General features: G+C 49.1%; 1 protein-coding gene across 7 annotated transcripts in view; it reads right to left on the bottom strand.

Moving 5' to 3' along the window:
* LOC116956919 (uncharacterized) overlaps window positions 1-20,699 on the bottom strand; it is a 30,179-nt gene extending 9,480 nt beyond the window's left edge. Inside the window, exons 1-3 of one of the 7 annotated variants that reach the window (XM_076054819.1) lie at window positions 20,339-20,699; window positions 10,418-10,588; window positions 3,246-4,394 (exon numbers count right to left, since the gene is read on the bottom strand). In XM_076054819.1, the coding sequence (XP_075910934.1) occupies window positions 3,246-4,394; window positions 10,418-10,525 (1,257 nt within the window). In that variant the 5' untranslated portion in view covers window positions 10,526-10,588; window positions 20,339-20,699. Of the gene's footprint in view, window positions 1-3,245; window positions 4,395-10,417; window positions 15,429-20,215 lie in introns of all 7 variants that reach the window. The other 6 variants (XM_076054816.1, XM_076054818.1, XM_076054814.1 and 3 more) reach the window with 6 other exon arrangements.
* Window positions 20,700-21,465: the final 766 nt, after the last annotated feature.

Here is a 21,465-nt window from a genome sequence, read left to right as displayed (position 1 = left end):
CTTTTGAACAAAAGAATGAAGGGGGCGTGGGAGCGTGGCGGTGAGGTGTGGGAAGCTGTAAGCCCCAGGCTACTTTGGGCTCGCTTTCCCATCAACCGGAGGCGAGGAATGGTGGTCGTGGTTACTTATGCCCCCACCGAAGATGAACATCCGTGGAGGGATGCAGGCAAAGCCGATGAGTCAGATGCCTTCTATGACCTCCTGTCACAGGTGCTGGCTAAAGTGGCCCCTCGGGATAGAGTCATCATGTTGGGTGACTTCAATGCCCGAGTTGGTCATAATACTGGCACCTGGTCTGGAGTGATTGGAGGGCATGGGCCAGATCAGCTCAATAACAACGGTAGGAGGCTGCTAGATTTTTGTGCAGCCCATGGGCTTGTAATTACCAACACGCTGTTCCGGCATCGGCGCATCCACACAACATCATGGATCCATGCCAGGTCCAAGCAAGAACATCTGCTGGACTACATAGTGACGGACCAGCGAATGCGAGCCCATGTCCTTGACACCAGGACCTACCGTGGAGCTGATCTGCCCTCTGACCATCGACTAGTCATCTGTAAGATGCGCCTGCCATTCTTCCACTCCGGTGGTGGGTGTACACCCAGGACCCCATTCCAACATAAAGTGGCCTGGTCTCAGTTATCTGATGAAAGTTGCAAGCGAGAATTTCATCATCGCTTGCGGCTGGGATTGGCATCGTCCCCGACTCCTCCTGATGTCGAGGGTAAATGGGCGAGGTTTAGGACTGTGACTCATGCAGCTGCAATGGCTGCATGAGTACGCGGTCCAGACCTCCCCAGAGACCCTGGCTGACAGAGGAGGTGTTCAGGATGGTTGAGAAAAAGCGACAGGCCCACTGTCATCGGCTACAGAATCCCACGTCAGAGAATGAGGAGGCTTACCGCAGCCTTCGCTCGGAGGTTCGGAGAGCCGTGAGGCGCTGCAAGGATGGGTGGTGGTCGCGGGTTGCTGAGGAGATGGAGTCTGCCTCAGTGGCCCGTGATCACAAATCTCTATTTGACTCAATCAAAAAAGTAACCTGCAGCGCCACACCTATTACCATCATTAGGGGAAAAAATGGTGATCCAATCTCCGACCCCCAGGAACAGGTTTGCAGATTTGCTGAGCATTTCTGTGAGGTCCTGGGGGAGGGAAAATCCCTCAGCCAGGAAAACATCGTGGCACAAAGTGAGGATGACCCTGCTGAGGCTGCGGTGCCTCAAATATTGGAAGAAGTCACCCCCTGTGAGTGGCTGGCTGAGGTGCCATCTGCTGAGGAAGTATTGAAGGCGATCCGGAGTCTGAGACCAGGAAAGGCAGCGGGCAGAGATGATCTCCCAAGCGAAATGCTGAGGGAGGGTGGCGTTTGTGCACAGACTGCCCTATATGACATCATAACAACAGTCTGGACCACTGGACGGGTTCCGCAGGATTGGAAGGATGCCATGGTGGTCCCCCTTTTTAAGAAGGGGGACCGCACAGACTGTAACAACTACAGGGGCATCTCACTCCTCAGTGTGCCGGGAAAGGTCCTGGCAAGGATTATTCAGCATCGCCTTGCCAGGCACACTGAGGAGAGGCTTGCGGAGCCCCAATGCGGTTTCAGGAAAGGGCGGTCCTGCACAGATGCCATATTTTCTGTCCGTCTGCTACAGCAGAGGTGTAGGGAATTCCAACAAGATCTACATCTCTGCTTTATTGACCTGGTCAAGGCCTATGATACCATCAGTAGGCCTGGGCTCTGGGTCGTTCTTCGTGCTTTTGGAGTACCTGACCCTCTGCTCACGATCATTAAGGACCTTCATGATGGTGAGCGGGCCCGGGTAAAACTACGTGGCCGGGAGTCAGAGCCATTCCCTGTACACCTTGGGGTGCGACAGGGATGTCTTCTGGCTCCCACATTATTTAACATCTATTTTGACCACGTAGTTCGTGAAGCCTTCAATAGCTGTACCGGGGGAATCTCCATATGGTACAGATATAATGGGAGGCTAATCGATGCCCGGGTGCGGTCAAGGGATGGCTCCCTATTGCTCAACCACGTTATGTATGCTGATGATTTGGTAATAGCTGCTCAGTCAGAGGAGGAGTTGGAGACGCTGCTGCTGAGACTGGAGCGTGCCACTAAGAGGTGGGGCCTTACCATCAGCCCCACCAAAACTAAGCACCTGCCTGGGTATTTTGTACCATCGGACACTCCACCCCCACAACTCCCAATCGGTGATGGGGCAGTTGTGGAGAGAGTGGAGAGTTTCCCATACCTGGGCAGTGTGCTTATGACTGGCTCCAGTTTAACAGCAGAGGTCTCACTCCGAATCAGTCGAGCGGCAATATCTTTTCATCGGTTGCGTAACGCTGTGTGGAAGCTACCTGGTCTGTCGCTCCGCACTAAGCTTCAGGTCTTCTCGTCCACGGTCATTCCCTCCCTTCTCTACGCTTGCGAAACGTGGACCCCCCTAATGGAACATCTTCGCCGGTTAGAAACATTTAGGCTGGCCTGCCTACGACCCATCCTGGGTTTAACCAGACTGGATTGTGTGAGGAGCTCACAAATCCTTGAAAGATCTGGGCAGGGTCCCATCGGTGAGCTCCTCCGGCAGGCAAGGCTGCGATGGCTGGGTCATGTAGCCCGCATGCCCAGCCACCGCATGCCGAAACAGCTTTTGTTTGGCCGGATTGAGGGGGCTAAGCGGGCGCGGCACGGGCTAGAGAAGAGATGGAGTGATGCGGTACAGGAGGACGTGGAGCTGAGTGGACTTGCCGATGACTGGTACCAGCGGTGTCAAGATCGGCCTCTGTGGAGGAGGCTCGTGAAGGATGCTACTGGGCAGTTGGAGGCAGTCGCCCTCCAACAACAACGGAGGGCGGAGGAGCGACGCTCACAACAGCGAGCGGAGCGCCGGGTGGCTAAAGCACAGCAGGTTGGCACAGTAGGGGGCACAGGTGGTGCATCAGCCAGTCATCTCAGTCAGTCGACCCGTGGCACCTGGGTCTGCCCCGTGACCTCCTGCCAGCGGGCGTTCGACACTACACGTGGCCTCAGGGTGCACATAGCCTGGCACAAGCGTCGTGGTGACGTCACCGCCACTTAGTGGCGAATGGCGGTTGTTGTGTGTGTGTCCGTGTGTCTGTGTGTGTGTCTGTGTGTGTCCGTGTGTGTGTCCGTGTGTGTGTCCGTGTGTGTGTCCGTGTGTCTGTGTGTGTGTGTGTCCGTGTGTGTGTCCGTGTGTGCGCGTGTGTACCTGGCTCACTTCCACGTTGATGCCCGCGCAGCTGACGCTGATCTTGTTGCGGCCGGCGCTGACCTCCGCCTGCGCAGAGACGCACACGGACGCCGAGACGGACACGGACGCCGCCACTCCCGCCCCTCCCGCCCCTCCCGCCACTCCCGCCACTCCCGCTCTCTCCTCTCTCCCCCGGCCGCCGGAACCGCTCCCCCCGCACCCCGAGCCGCAGGACACTCCGGTGGCATCGGCAGTTGGCCGTGCGCCACCTCCTCCTCCACCTCCTCCGCCGCCTCCACCTCCTCCGCCTCCTCCGCCTCCTCCGCCGCCTCCGCCGCCACCAAACGGGCCGGGTGCTGCCGCGTCCCTCCTGATTCCCACGGTGGGCATCCCTGGCGGCGGTGGCGTTCCGTCTCCTCCTCCGCCGGAGGAGGAGGAGGAGGAGCAGGAGCCGCCGCTGTCCCCCTCGGGAAGCATGCGGTGACCCGACTCCTGCTGCACCGCCACCGCCGTCGCCGTCACCGCGCCGCCGCCGCCGCGGTCGACCGATCGCTCCTCCGTGCCCACGTCCAAACATCTCGGCCCGGACTTGACCTGAGGTTTAGCCGGTGCCGCCATCGCCTGCTGATGTTGCTGCTGCTGATGAAGATGATGCTGGTGCTGCTGCTGCTGCTGATGCTGCTGATGCTGCTGATGATGCTGCTGGTGCTGCTGACCCTCCTCCTCCTCCTGCTGATGCTGCTGCTGATGCTGGTGCTGCTGCTGATGCTGCTGCTGATGCTGATGCTGCTGACCCTCCTCCTCCTCCTGCTGCTGATGATGATGGTGGTGCTGCTGCTGGTGCTGCTGCTGATGATGCTGCTGATGCTGAGATGCGGGCAAACCCAGGCCCAGCGTTCCACCGCAAAAGCCGCTGGCACCGGCGTCGATACCGTGGGTCGTGGCGGCGCTGGCGGCGGTCGTGGCGGTGGAGGTTGTTGTGGTTGTGAGCTGACCGTCGCTGCTGCTGCTGCTGCCGCTGCTGCTGCAACCGCTGGAGAGTGGCGGCGTCGCCGCCGCTGCCGTCGCCGGTGGCCTTTGACGCGATGTCCTGTGGGCGCCCTCGGAGCGGCCGATGAGCGAGCAGGTCTGAGCCAGCAGTGCCAGGGGGCTCTTCTTCGTGTCCAGCTGGACAATGGGGGGGGGAGGGGGGCGACACGAGGGGGTCACGTGGGGGTCACGTGGGGGTCACGTGGGGGGGGTCACTCATTCTGGCTGTCCTTCCCCCGACCCCCGCGCACCTCCGATGAGCGCGGATGGCTACGTACAGTGGTGCAAAAGAAGTTTGGCATACGCACAAAATACACTACACTATACACTACACTATACACTACACTAACACACTACACTATACACTACTATACACTACACTAATACACTACACTATACACTACTATACACTACTACACTATACACTACACTACACTATACACTACTACACTATGCACTACACTATACACTACACTACTATACACTAGACTATACACTACATTATACACTACACTATACACTACTATACACTACATTACTATACACTACACTATACACTACTACACTATACATTACACACTACGACACTAATACACTACACTATATACTACACTAACACACTACACTATACACTACACTCTACACTACTATACACTACACTAATATACACTACTACACTATACACTACACTCTACACTACACTATACACTACTACACTATGCACTACACTATACACTACACTACTATACACTAGACTATACACTACATTATACACTACACTATACACTACTATACACTACACTACTATACACTACACACTACATTCTACACTACACTGTACACTACTTCACCATACACTACACTTTACACTACACTACTATACACTACATTATACACTACACTATACGCTATACACTACACTATACACTACTACAAACTACACTACTACACTCACACTACACTATACACTACACACTACACTATACACTACTACACTCTAGACTACTACAAACTGCACTATACACTACACTACTATACACTACTACAAACTACACTATACACTGCTACACTATACACTACACACCACTATACACTACTACACTATACACTACACTATACACTACTACACACTACACTACTACAAACGACACTACTATACACTACACTATACACTACTACAAACTACACTACTATACACTACACTATACACTACTACAAACTACACTACTATACACTACACTATACACTACTACAAACTACACTACTATACACTACACTATAAACTACACTATACACATCTACACTACACTATACACTACAATACACTACATTACTATACACTACACTCTACACTACTATACACTACACTCTACACTACTACAAACTACACTTCACACTACTACAAACTACACTACTATACACTACACCATACACTACTACACTACTATACACTACACTATAAACTACACTATACACTACTACAAACTACACTATACACTACTACAGACTACATGATTAGAGACCCACAGAGATACATGGAGATACACAGAAAACCATAACTGATTAGAGACCAACAGAGATACATGGAGAACTACAGAATCCCTTAACTGATTGGAGACCCACAGCGATACATAGAGAACCACAGAATCCCATAACTGATTAGAGACCCACAGAGAAACATGGTGATCCACAGAATCCCATAACTGATTAGAGAGACCCACAGAGATACAGACTCAAATGGAATCACTAGCGGGAAGTACCCGGCGTTGCCCTGGCGAAAAAGACACACACATTCATCGACTTACACACACAAACATCGACTTATGATTAGAGACCCACAGAGATACATGGAGAACTACAGAATTCCATAACTGATTAGAGACCCACAGAGATACATGGAGATCCACAGAATCCCATAACTGATTAGAGACGCACAGAGATACATGGAGAACCACAGAATCCCATAACTGATTAGAGACCCACAGAGATACATGGAGAACCACAGAATCCCATAACTGATTAGAGAGACCCACAGAGATACAGACTCAAATGGAATCACTAGCGGGAAGTACCCGGCGTTGCCCTGGCGAAAAAGACACACACATTCATCGACTTACACACACAAACATCGACTTATGATTAGAGACCCACAGAGATACATGGAGCACCACAGAATCCCATAACTGATTAGAGACCCACAGAGATACCTGGAGAACCACAGAATCCCATAACTGATTAGAGACCCACAGAGATACATGGAGAATCACAGAATCCCATAAATGATTAGAGACCCACAGAGACACATGGAGAACCACAGAAACCCATAACTGATTAGAGACCCACAGAGATACATGGAGATCCACAGAATCCCATAACTGATTTAGAGACCCACAGAGATACATGGAGAATCACAGAATCCCATAACTGATTAGAGACCCACAGAGATAAATGGAGATCCAGAGAATCCCATAACTGATTAGAGAGACCCACAGAGATACAGACTCAAATGGAATCACTAGCAGGAAGTACCCGGCGTTGCCCTGGCGAAAAAGACACACACATTCATCGACTTACACACACAAACACATCGACTTACACACACACAAACATCGACTTACACACACAGACATCGACTTACACACACACAAACATCGACTTACACACACACAAACATCGACTTACACACACAAACATCGACTTACATACACACACAAACATCGACTTACACACACACAAACATCGACTTACACACACACACAAACATCGACTTACACACACACACAAACATCGACTTACACACACAGACATCGACTTACACACAGACATCAACTTACACACACACACACATCGGCTTAAACACACACAAACATCGGCTTACACACACACAGACATCGACTTACACACACACACCGACTTACACACACACACACACACATCGACCCACACACATACATAGACTCACAGACACATCTACCGATACACGCACACACATACGGACTTACACACACATTGATTAAAACACAAACACAAGGACTTACATACAAAGACAAAAATCTCCATATAGCCTTAACAGACTGTAGGGGCAAGTGCTGTTAGCGAGCACCTATGAAGGCCGGCATGGCACACGAGGGGGTGGGTGGCCAGCACCACGCCCGGCCGCCTTTGTCTCCCCAGTGGCGATGTTCACTACACACCGCACCAGGTACTCATTTGAGGCTGAGTCGACCTAGGAGAGGCCCAGGACCGGTTCAGACAATCGTCACCGGTGTTGGCCGTGAGCAGGAATAGAACCCGGGTCGCCAGGTTCATAGCGCAGCGTAGCGCTAACCGCTCCACTACCGCTCCCCATACATACTTACACACACACATGGACCCACGCACACACATCAACTTACACACACACACGCATCAGAGAGACCCACAGAGACCCCCATAGCGACCCACACTCATCAACGACCCAAACTAAAACTAACCCAAGTGACCGACATCATCGTCGCCGTCGCGAGGAAACTCACAGTAACCAAATGCTCTGAACGCATGGCGATGCATCGTAAAACTAAACGATTTTTTTTGTATCTTGCAAGATGACGCCCAACGAGCTGTGTACGGACCTGGCTATCACGAACGATGCTCGACCAGGTGGCTTGCCGCGTGGACATTTACAGCACTCTGAACGCGCGCGGTGGCGTCGATTCGAAATGTTGGGAGGGAAAAACAAAATCCAGGCGACCACGGAGGAAGAGAGACGCAGACTTCAAATATACAGCAGCAGGCATCGTCAGGGTCACGGGATCGAGCCCACGATCTCCTGTAGCCCTGGCGAGGTAGTCAACATCTCCCTAGCCACCGTGATGATGATGAGAGAGAGAGACGCAGACTTCAAATATACAGCAGCAGCAGGTATCGTCAGGGTCATGGGATCGAGCCCACGATCTCCTGTATACCAGGCGAGGTAGTCAACATCTCCCTAGCCACCGTGATGATGATGAGAGAGAGAGACACAGACTCCAAATTATACAGCAGCAGATATCGTCAGGGTCACGGGATGGAACCCACGACCTCCTGTAGACCAGGCGAGGTAGTCAACATCGCACGTATGTTGAACTCCTTCTGCACCAGTGCGGAAGCCATCCGTGCTAATCAGCAGTGCGGGCAGGGTTCAAGGACGACAAACTAGACATGGAAACAAGGAGAGGCAGTTCTAAAGAAGTGGGTTTGTCAATCTAGAGAGTGATTTAAAAGCGCATAGCTCCCTGTGGCTTCCTAATAATGACAGAGGAGCGTTCCAGACGGCCGCAGAAGCGCATCTGAAACCGCGCAGTGCGGTGACGGTACACTGTAGACTCCACACTATACATCACACACTATACACTATACATCACACACTGTACACCACACACTATACACTGCACACTATACACCACACACTACACACCATACACCCCACACACTATACACTATACACACTACACACCACACACTATACACTCCACACACTATATACTACAAACTACACACACCACACACTATCCACTACACACACCACACACTATACACTACACACCACGCACTATCCACTACACACTACACACTATCCACTATACACCACGCACTATACACCACACACTCTACACTATACACCACACACTATCCACTATACACCACGCACTATACACCACACACTCTACACTATACACCACACACTATCCACTATACACCACGCACTATACACCACACACTATACACACCACACACTATACACTACACACTCTACACTATACACCACACACTATCCACTATACACCACGCACTATACACCACACACTATACACACCACACACTATACACTACACACTCTACACTATACACCACACACTATACACCACACACTATACACACCACACACTATACACTACACACTATCCACTACACACTCTACACTATACACCACACACTACACACCACACACTCTACACTATACACCACACACTACACACTCTACACCACACACTATACACCATACACCACACACACTATACACCATACACCACATACACCATACACTATACACTCTACACTATACACCACACACTACACACCACACACTATACACCATACACACCACACTATACACCACACACTCTACACCACACTATATACACTCTACACAATACACCACACACTACACACCACACACTATACACCACACACTATATACTACACTACAAAACACACTACAAACCACACACTATACACCACACATTACACACTATACACTACACACCACACACTATACACCACACACTATACACTACACACCACACACTATACACCACACACTACACACCACACACTATACACCACACACTACACACCACACACTATACACTGTACACCACACCATACACCCCACACACTATACACTATACACTGTACACCACACACTATACACCACACACTATACACTACAAACCACACACTATACACCACACACTACAAACAACACACTATACACTACAAACCACACACTGTACACCACACTACGCACTGTACACCACACACTGTACACCACGCACTGTACTCTAACAATGTGAACGCAGCAAATGTGTACAGTGCAGTAGCATTGAGATACAAAAAAAATAAACTAGGATACAAAATTTACTATTTCATATTTGTTTACAACTATTACAACTATTCCACACACTATACACTACACACCACACACTACACACCACACACTACACACCACACACTACACACCACACACTATACACTGTACACCACACCATACACCCCACACACTATACACTATACACACTATACACCACACACTATACACTACAAACCACACACTATACACCACACACTACAAACAACACACTATACACTACAAACCACACACTGTACACCACACTACGCACTGTACACCACACACTGTACACCACGCACTGTACTCTAACAATGTGAACGCAGCAAATGTGTACAGTGCAGTAGCATTGAGATACAAAAAAAATAAACTAGGATACAAAATTTACTATTTCATATTTGTTTACAACTATTCCATGTTAAAACGTAAGTCTTTTAATTAGCAACTAAAGAAAATAAAAATAAATTTCCCGTTTCTTAAAAGTTTTGCGAGTCCCACCCCCCACCCCCCTCACCTCTATGGGGCTTGCGGCCATGGGCTGCGCGTAGTCGGGCGGGGCGGCCAGGCAAGCATGGGGGCCCGAGGCGGGGCCTGGGCCTCCGCGGGCCCCCCCCTGTTGCATGATTCTCTGCCCGGGTAGAGGCGTCTCGACCCCGGGCAGGGAGGGCGGCGGGGTGCCTTGGATCTGTAGGCCCGAATAGTCGGGCCGCTATAACAGATTAACTATATATATTTTTTAAAAAATCGCCGTTATTAATGTTTATTTGTATTATTCTTATTTTGCATTTGTTGTTCAATCGTTCGACTGAAGCGTTTGCGAGTAACAAGCCGTTAAACGTTGCGCCCCACGCAATGCAAGGCCACTTACGCTTCGCTTAACGTTACGATTATAAACATAAAATTTATCAGCGGCTATCGTCAAAACTTCGACCTTCTTCGTCCAATAGTACAAGCGAGCGTTACCAAGAGACACATTTGGATCATCGCAAGTGTTACGATGGGCTAAATAATAACAAAAAAAAAGATCGCAATCGCACATCTGCAATTTTGCACTATTGCAGTGTCTGTGTGTGTAGTGTAGTGTCTGTCTGTGTGTGTTGTGTCAAGTGCGTATCACAATATAAACATTCCCCTCCCACTAAACATACACCTAACTTCATCAATCGACTAGGGTGTGCACGTCGATATCCTTCGCGATAAACTTCTCCAGTAACTCTGCGTCAACGTGGCCTCGATATTTCACAGTGCTACCTTGGACAGCCATGTAAAAAAAACCCTTAAGTTTGTGCTCGTATATTGCGTTATATTGTACTATTTCAATTAGTTAAACACACTTTTGCTGTACACACACGCACTATATGAGTGTGTGTGTGTATATATCAGAATCAGAACATGTATCTTAGAGTGGAGGAATATATTCTGCTACTGTATGTGTGTGTGTTAATATCACTGTTCATATTGTATTGTGTACAATTTGTACACACACACCTACATCTGTATGTATAGTGAACGCTTTTGTACTGTGTATGTGTATATATATCAGAATCGGAATATGTATTAGCCTGGAGGAATATATCTCGATGCATAAGTGCTATGTGTGTGTTTATAGCCCTGTTTACATTCAACTTGATCAATTTGTATATTGTACACATGTACTATATGTGAGTGTATCAGAATCAGTTTTGATGTGTTAATATTGTACTATTTAAATTGTACACACACCCCTATCTGTTTATTGTACACATGTACTATATGAGTGTATCAGAATCAGTTTTGATGTGTTAATATTGTACTATTTATATTGTACACATGTACTATATGAGTGAGTGTGTCAGAATCAGTTTTGATGTGTTAATATTGTACTATTTCAATTGTACACACACCCCTCTATCTGTATATTGTACACATGTACTATATGAGTGAGTGTATCAGAATCAGTTTTGATGTGTTAATATTGTACTATTTAAATTGTACACACACCCCTCTATCTGTATATTGTACACATGTACTATATGAGTGAGTGTGTCAGAATCAGTTTTGATGTGTTAATATTGTACTATTTCAATTGTACACACCCCTCTATCTGTATATTGTACACATGTACTATATGAGTGAGTGTATCAGAATCAGTTTTGATGTGTTAATATTGTACTATTTAAATTGTACACACACCCCTCTATCTGTATATTGTACACATGTACTATTTGAGTGTATCAGAATCAGTTTTGAGTCTGGAGGAATATATTGTGCCGAAATAAGTGTGTTAATCTGTGTTTATATTGTACTATTTAAATTGTACACACACCCCTCTGTACACACGTGCTATATTAGTGTGTATATATCAGAATATATACTTCAATGCATCGGGTTCAATCGAGTCTAGTTATTTTTTAAACCTAGGATAGTGGTGGTGATGGTGTGTGTGTACAGTACTATGTATTATATCCACTTCAGGTCTCTGTGTGGCGAGTCTATGGGTCTCTGTGTGAGTGGTGAGTCTATGGGTCTCTGTGTGGTGAGTCTATGGGTCTCTGTGTGAGTGGTGAGTCTATGGGTCTCTGTGTGAGTGGTAAGTCTATGGATCTCTGTGTGAGTGGTGAGTTTATGGGTCTCTGTGCGGTGAGTCTATGGGTCTCTGTGTGAGTGGTGAGTCTGTGGGTCTCTGTGTCAGTGGTGAGTCTGTGGGTCTCTGTGTGAGTGATGAGTCTATGGGTCTCTGTGTGAGTGGTGAGTCTGTGGGTCTCTGTGTGAGTGGTGAGTCTATGGGTCTCTGTGCGAGTGGTGAGTCTATGGGTCTCTGTGTGAGTGGTGAGTCTATGGGTCTCTGTGTGGTGAGTCTATGGGTCTCTGTGTGAGTGGTGAGTCTATGGGTCTCTGTGTGAGTGGTAAGTCTATGGATCTCTGTGTGAGTGGTGAGTTTATGGGTCTCTGTGCGGTGAGTCTATGGGTCTCTGTGTGAGTGGTGAGTCTGTGGGTCTCTGTGTCAGTGGTGAGTCTGTGGGTCTCTGTGTGAGTGATGAGTCTATGGGTCTCTGTGTGAGTGGTGAGTCTGTGGGTCTCTGTGTGAGTGGTGAGTCTATGGGTCTCTGTGCGAGTGGTGAGTCTATGGGTCTCTGTGTGAGTGGTGAGTCTATGGGTCTCTGTGCGGTGAGTCTATGGGTCTCTTTTTTAATGGGTCTCTGTGAGTGGTGAGTCTATGGGTCTCTTGTGTGTGTGAGTGGTGAGTCGATGGTTCTCTGTTGGATGAGTCTATGGGTCTGTGTGTGTGTGGTAAGTCTATGGGTCTGTGTGGTGAGTCTATGGGTCTCTGTGTGTGTGTGAGTGGTGAGTCTATGGTTCTCTGTATGATGAGTCTATGGGTCTCTGTGAGTGGTGAGTCTATGGCTCTCTGTATGATGAGTCTATGGGTCTGTGTGTGTGTGGTAAGTCTATGGGTCTGTGTGTGTGTGTGAGTGGTGAGTCGATGGTTCTCTGTATGATGAGTCTATGGGTCTGTGTGTGTGTGGTAAGTCTATGGGTCTCTGATGAGTCTGTGGGTCTTTGCGTGATGAGTTTACGGGTCTGTTTGATAAGTCTATGGGTACTCTTTGGTTTTATTCGGTAAAGTCACGTGACTTTACCGAATAAGACCAAAGAGTATGAATACTTGCAATCTAGAATTAAGTCTATGGGTCTCTGTGTGGTGAGTCTATGGCTGTCTGTGTGGCGAGTCTATGGGTCTCTGTGTGGTGATTCTATGGCTCTCTGTGTGGCGAGTCTATGGGTCTCTGTGTGGTGATTCTATGGCTCTCTGTGTGGCGAGTCTATGGGTCTGTGTGTGTGTGTGGTGAGTCTATGGGTCTGTGTGTGTGTGTGGTGAGTCTATGGGTCTGTGTGTGTGTGGTGAGTCTATGGGTCTCTGTGTGTGTGTGGTGAGTCTATGGCTCTGTGTGGTGAGTCTGTGGGTCTCTGTGTGTGTGTGGTGAGTCTATGGGTCTCTGTGTGATTCTATGGGTCTCTGTGTGGTGAGTCTATGGCTCTGTGTGGTGAGTCTATGGCTTGTCTGTGCGGTGAGTCTATGGCTTCTCTGTGCAGTGAGTCTATGGGTCTCTGTGTGTGTGTGGTGAGTCTATGGCTCTCTGTGTGGTGAGTCTGTGGGTCTCTGTGCGGTGAGTCTATGGGTCTCTGTGTGTGAGTGCGGTGAGTCTATGGCTCTCTGTGCGGTGAGTCTGTGGGTCTGTGTGTGTGTGGTGAGTCGATGGGTCTCTGTGTGATTCTATGGGTCTCTGTGTGGTGAGTCTATGGCTCTGTGTGGTGAGTCTATGGCTTGTCTGTGCGGTGAGTCTATGGCTTCTCTGTGCAGTGAGTCTATGGGTCTCTGTGTGTGTGTGGTGAGTCTATGGCTCTCTGTGTGGTGAGTCTGTGGGTCTCTGTGCGGTGAGTCTATGGGTCTCTGTGTGTGAGTGCGGTGAGTCTATGGCTCTCTGTGCGGTGAGTCTGTGGGTCTGTGTGTGTGTGGTGAGTCGATGGGTCTCTGTGCGGTGAGTCTGTAGGTCTCTGTGCGGTGAGTCTATGGCTCTCTGTGTGGTGAGTCTATGGATCTCTGTGTGTGTGGTGAGTCCATGGGTCTCTGTGTGGTGAGTTTATGGCTCTCTGTGTGGTGAGTCTATGGGTCGCTGTGTGGTGAGTCTGTGGGTCTCTGTGTGGTGAGTCTATGGGTCTCTGTGTGGTGAGTTTATGGCTCTCTGTGTGGTGAGTCTATGGGTCTCTGTGTGGTGAGTCTGTGGCTCTCTGTGCGGTGAGTCTATGGGTCTGTGTGTGTGTGGTGAGTCTATGGCTCTCTGTGCGGTGAGTCTATGGGACTCTGTGTGTGTGGTGAGTCTATAGGTCTCTGTGTGTGTGGTGAGTCTATGGCTCTCTGTGCGGTGAGTCTATGGGACTCTGTGTGTGTGGTGAGTCTATAGGTCTCTGTGTGTGTGGTGAGTCTATGGCTCTCTGTGCGGTGAGTCTGTGGCTCTCTATGCGGTGAGTCTATGTGTCTCTGTGTGGTGAGTCTATGGCTCTCTGTGCAGTGAGTCTATGGGTCTCTGTGTGTGTGGTGAGTCTATGGGCCTCTGTGTGGTGAGTCTATGGGTCTCTGTGTGTGTGGTGAGTCTATAGGTCTCTGTGCAGTGAGTCTATGGCTCTCTGTGCGGTGAGTCTACGGGTCTCTGTGCGGTGAGTCTATGGCTCTCTGTGTGAGTGGTGAGTCTATGGCTCTCTGTGTGCGTGGTGAGTCTATGGCTCTCTGTGTGCGTGGTGAGTCTATGGGTCTCTGTGTGCGTGGTGAGTCTATGGCTCTCTGTGTGCGTGGTGAGTCTATGGGTCTCTATGGGCGTCTGTGCGGTGAGTCTATGGGTCTCTATGCGCCCTCCGCACAACCATAATCAGCGCTTGCCCTCCACGTTCTGCTGAGGCTACACTGCTGCTGCTGCTGGGAGGGGGGCCCTTTTGCCTCTATCTCTGCGTGAATCTTCGTCACCCTTTGGAGCAGCAGGGAGCCCCGCCTGCAAGAGACAGGGGGGGGGGGGGGCGGAGGTGAGAGTTAAGACTCCGGGACATGCGTGAGAGTTTGATCGCAACGGGGGGGGGGGGTTGTGGGGGCGATCCATTTTACAGGTGAATCTGTGATTCGAAGCTTCGGTGACTGCGGGAAATCCGTACTCTCTGGTTCTTTTCGGTAAAAGTCCACGTAGGTGGACAAGGCGACAGGGTCACGACGGCGTTTACCGGCCGCCACGCGGGGGAAGAACTCGGCCTGCCGAAGCAGCCTCCCGCCTGATGTCGATCGCTAGCGTTGCGACCGGGAAAGCGTCGTCGTGATCTGCTGTTTGTCTGCCTACGAACCAAAGAGGGCATTTACAGATAACCCCGCTGAGGCAGGCCCCAGCAGAATTCCATCGGGTTCAGGTCACCGCTGGCGGATTATGTGGAACCTTCTTGGTTGGAGCGAGAGGGTGGTGGCTCGCCCGAGGGTCTATGGGTCTCTATCTGTGTGTGTGTGTGTGGTGAGTCTATGGGTCTCTGTGTGGTGAGTCTATGGGTCTCTGTGTGGTGAGTCTATGGGTCCCTGTGTGTGTGTGGTGAGTCTATGGGTCTGTGTGTGTGTGAGTGGTGAGTCTATGGGTGTCTGTGTGTGTGGTGAGTCTATGGGTCTCTGTGTGTGTGTGGTGAGTCTGTGGGTCTCTGTGTGTGTGGTGAGTCTATGGGTCTCTGTGTGTGAGTATGTGGTGAGTCTGTGGGTCTCTGTGTGAGTGGTGAGTCTATGGGTCTCTGTGTGAGTGGTGAGTCTATGGGTCTCTGTGTGTGAGTGTGGTGAGTCTATGGGTCTCTGTGTGTGTGGTGAGTCTATGGGTCTCTGTGTGTGAGTGTGTGGTGAGTCTATGGGTCTCTGTGTGTGTGTGGTGAGTCTATGGGTCTCTGTGTGTGTGTGGTGAGTCTGTGGGTCTCTGTGTGTGTGTGGTGAGTCTATGGGTCTCTGTGTGTGAGTGTGTGGTGAGTCTGTGGGTCTCTGTGTGTGAGTGTGGTGAGTCTATGGGTCTGTGTGTGAGTGTGGTGAGTCTATGGGTCTGTGTGAGTGGTGAGTCTATGGGTCTCTGTGTGTGTGTGGTGAGTCTATGGGTCTCAATGTGTGCGTCTATGGGTCTCTGTGTGTGAGTGTGGTGAGTCTATGGGTCTGTGTGTGAGTGGTGAGTCTATGGGTCTCAATGTGTGAGTCTTTGGGTCTCTGTGTGTGTGTGGTGAGTCTATGGGTCTCTGTGTGGAGGATACACTCACAATAAACACACTACAGTACACACACAACTACAGTATACACACAACTACAGTACACACACAACTACAGTGCACCCACAACTACAGTGCACACACAACTACAGTACACACACACAACTACAGTGCACACACAACTACAGTACACACACAACTACAGTACACACACAACTACAGTGCACACACAACTACAGTACACACACAACTACAGTGCACACACAACTACAGTACACACACAACTACAGTGCACACATAACTACAGTACACACACAACTATAGTGCACACACAACTACAGTACACACACAACTACAGTACACACACAACTACAGTACACACACAACTACAGTGCACACACAACTACAGTATACACACAACTACAGTACACACACAACTACAGCACACACAACTACAGTGCACACACAACTACAGTAAAGTAATGACACGTGGCTAGGAACAGGCGAATACATTTACACACCACATAGCACTCATTCCTAACACACACACACACTCCCACACACACTCACACTCCCACACACACTCACACTCTCACACACTCTCAAACACACTCACACACTCTCACACACACACTCACACACACTCTCACACACACACACACACTCTCACACACACACTCATACACACACTCACACACACACTCACACACTCTCACACACACACTCACACACTCTCACACACACTCACACACACTCTCACACTCACACACTCAGACACTCACACACACTCAGACACTCACACACTCCAACACACACATTTAGACACTCACACACAGTCACACACACTCACTCACACACACACTCACACACACACTCAGACACTCACAAACACACTCCAACACACACATTTAGACACTCACACACACTCACACACTACCACACACACACTCAGACACTCACACTCAGACACACATTCCTAACACTCACACACACCCCCACACACACACTCAGACACTCACTCTCACACACACACTCCCACACACACTCACACACACTCATACGCACACTCACACACACATTCCTAACACTCACACACTGCCACACACACACTCAGACACTCCCACACACACTCACACACACTCCCACACACACACCCACCCACACACACACACCCACACACTCCCACACACACTCAGGCACTCACTCACACACACACTCCAACACACATTTAGACACTCACACAGTCACACACTCCCACACACACACTCAGATACTCACTCACACACATACACTCAGACACTCACTCACACACACATTCCTAACACTCACACACACCCCCACACACACACTCAGACATTCACTCTCACACACACACTCACACACACACACTCATACACACACACTCATACACTCATTCACACACACATTCCTAACACTCACACACTGCCACACACACTCAGACACTCACTCCCACACACACACACTCAGACACTCACACACACACATAATCCAACACACATTTAGACACATACACACACTCACAGACACACACTCACACACACTCACAGACACACATTCCTAACACACACTCACACACAGACACACATACTCACACACACTAACACACACACAGACACACACACACTCCCTCACACACACATTCCTAACACACTCACACTCCCACACACACAGACACACACACACTCACTCACACACATTCCTAACACACTCACACTCCCACACACACACAGACCCACACACACACAGACCCACACACACACTCACACACATTCCTAACACACACGATCTCGCGTTAACCTAATACGCTGTGTAAATGTGTATACGTGTCTGTGTGTATACGTGTGTATATGTATCTGTTTGTCCGTGTGTGTCTGTGTGTATGTGTGTCTGTGTGTATACGTGTCTGTGTGTGTGTGTCTGTGTGTATATGTGTCTGTGTGTCTGTGTGTGTGTCTGTGTGTGTGTGTGTCTGTGTGTGTCTGTATGTCTGTGTGTGTCTGTGTGTCTGTGTTGTCTGTCTGTATACGTGTCTGTGTGTGCCTGTGTGTATACGTGGCTGTGTGTCTGTGTGTATATGTATCTGTGTGTATACGTGTCTGTGTGTATATGTATCTGTATCTGAGTGTGTATACGTGTCTGTGTGTATACGTGTCTGTGTGTATACGTGTCTGTGTGTGTGTATGTGTGTCTGTGTGTGCGTCTCTGTGTGTGTCTATATGTGTGTCTATGTGTGTGTCTGTATGTCTGTGTGTGTGTCTGTATGTCTGTGTGTGTGTCTGTGTGTAAACGTATGTCTGTGTGTATACGTGTCTGTGTGTGTCTGTGTATACGTGTGTGTCTGTGTGTATACGTGTCTGTGTGTCTGTGTGTATGTGTCTGTGTGTGACCTCGTGCCAGCGGGCGTTCGACACTTCACGTGGCCTGAACGTGCACCTAGCCTGGCACAAGCGTCGTGGTGACGTCACTGCCACTTAGTGGCCAATGGCGGTTGTTGTTGTGTGAACGTGTGTCTGTGTGTGCGTCTGTGTGTGTCTGTGTGTGTGTCTGTCTGTGTGTGTGTCTGTCTGTGTGTGTGTCGTGTGCGTCTGTGTCTGTCTGTGTGTGTGTTTGTGTGTGTGTCTGTGTGTGTGTAGGGTGTCTGTGTGTGTCTGTGTGTGTGTCTGTGTGTGTGTAGTGTCTGTGTGTGTCTGTGTGTCTGTCTGTGTGTGTGTTTGTGTGTGTGTCTGTGTGTGTGTCTGTGTGTGTCTGTGTGTGTGTGTAGTGTGTCTGTGTGTGTGTGTCTGTGTGTGTAGTGTGTCTGTTTGTCTGTGTGTGTGTCTGTGTGTGTGTAGTGTGTCTGTGTCTGTGTGTGTAGTGTGTCTGTCTGTGTGTGTCTGTGTGTGTGTCTGTGTGTCTGTCTGTATACGTGTCTGTGTGTGTGTCTGTGTGTGTCTGTGTGTGTAGTGTGTCTGTGTGTGTGTCTGTGTGTGTGTAGTGTGTCTGTGTGTCTGTGTGTGTAGTGTGTCTGTGTGTGTAGTGTGTCTGTGTGTGTGTCTGTGTGTGTGTCTGTGTGTGTGTAGTGTGTCTGTGTGTGTGTCTGTGTGTGTGTGTGTGTAGTGTGTCTGTGTGTGTAGTGTGTCTGTGTGTGTGTCTGTGTGTGTGTGTCTGTGTGTGTGTCTGTCTGTGTAGTGTGTCTGTCTGTGTAGTGTGTCTGTGTGTGTAGTGTGTCTCTGTGTGTGTCTGTGTGTGTGTCTAGTGTGTGTGTAGTGTGTGTGTCTGTGTGTCTGTGTGTGTGTCTGTGTGTCTGTGTGTGTGTCTGTGTGTGTGTATGTCTGTGTATCTGTGTGTGTGTCTGTGTGTGTTTGTGTGTGTGTCTGTGTGTGTGTTTGTGTGTGTGTCTGTGTGTGTGTGTCTGTGTGTGTGTGTCTGTGTGTGTGTATCTGTCTGTGTGTCTGTGTGTGTATCTGTGTGTGTGTGTGTCTGTGTGTTTGTGTGTGTGTGTCTGTGTGTGTGTGTCTGTGTGTGTGTGTCTGTCTGTGTGTGTGTCTGTGTGTTTGTGTGTGTGTACCTACTGTATGTTGCACGGGGGATACAAAGGCGGCCGGGATCGTGGTAGTCGCCCACTCCACCCCCCACTGCTGGAGGCTACCCGGGTGAGCTTTGTCCGTCGCGCACTGTACGCCTACTGTACCTCGCCGTGCCACCTCGACCGCCTTTGTCTTCCCGCCTCCTCTACCGCCTTTGTCTTCCCGATGTCCCCTCCGCTCCTCCCTCTGAGTGTCGCCCCCTGCTCCCTGCGGACATCTCTCCACTCTCTACTCACGGCAACACCAACACCACCACCACACCTCACTCTCTACTCACGGCAACAACACCAACACCTCACTCTCGCTCTTCCTTCTTCACTGTACGCAGCTCTCTCTCTAGACTCCTCCCACTCTCTCTAGACTCCGCCCACTCTCTCTAGACTCTTCCCGCGCTCTCTAGACTCCTCCCACTCTCTCTAGACTCCTCCCACTCTCTCTAGACTCCTCCCACTCTCTCTAGACTCCGCCCACTCTCCTCTCTAGACTCCGCCCACTCTCTCTAGACTCCTCCCACTCTCTCTAGACTCCGCCCACTCTCTCTAGACTCCTCCCATTCTCTCTAAACTCCTCCTACTCTCTAGACTCCTCCCACTCTCTCTAGACTCCTCCCACTCTCTCCTCTCTAGACTCCTCCCACTCTCTCTAGACTCCTCCCACTCTCTCTAGACTCCTCCCACTCTTATTTTAGCTCTTTCGGTAAAGTGACGTTGAAGGGAAACAATAAAATAATAAAAAAATATATATCCTTAGTTTTTTCGGTAAAGTCACGTTGAAGAGAAACAACAAAATAATAAAATATATAAAACAATAAAAAATTCTCACGACGTTTCGACCGTTTGAGTTATGGTCGAAACGTCGTGAGAATTTTTTTTATTGTTTTATATATATTTTATTATTTTGTTGTTTCTCTTCAACGTGACTTTACCGAAAAAATTAAGAATATGAATTACTGCACTCACGAAAGCTTTAAATAAAAAAATATATAAAACAATAAAAAAAATATCACGACGTTTCGACCATACACCGACACACCTGATGACGACCGTTTGTGTTATATATATATAGTTTATTATTTTATTGTTTCCCTTCAACGTGACTTTACCGAAAGAGCTAAGAACATGAATTACTGCAGTCACGAAAGCTTTAAATAAAAATTTAAATCCTCCCACTCTCTCTAGACTCCTCCCACTCTCTAGACTCCTCCCACTTCTCTCTCTACTCTCTAGACACC

Source organism: Petromyzon marinus, chromosome 68 (assembly GCF_048934315.1).
Source record: "Petromyzon marinus isolate PM22_M1 ecotype Great Lakes invasive population chromosome 68, UKy_Petmar_22M1.pri1.0, whole genome shotgun sequence".
NCBI classification, from domain to species: Eukaryota; Metazoa; Chordata; class Hyperoartia; order Petromyzontiformes; family Petromyzontidae; genus Petromyzon; species Petromyzon marinus.
This window is presented reverse-complemented; position numbering and strand designations above follow the sequence as displayed.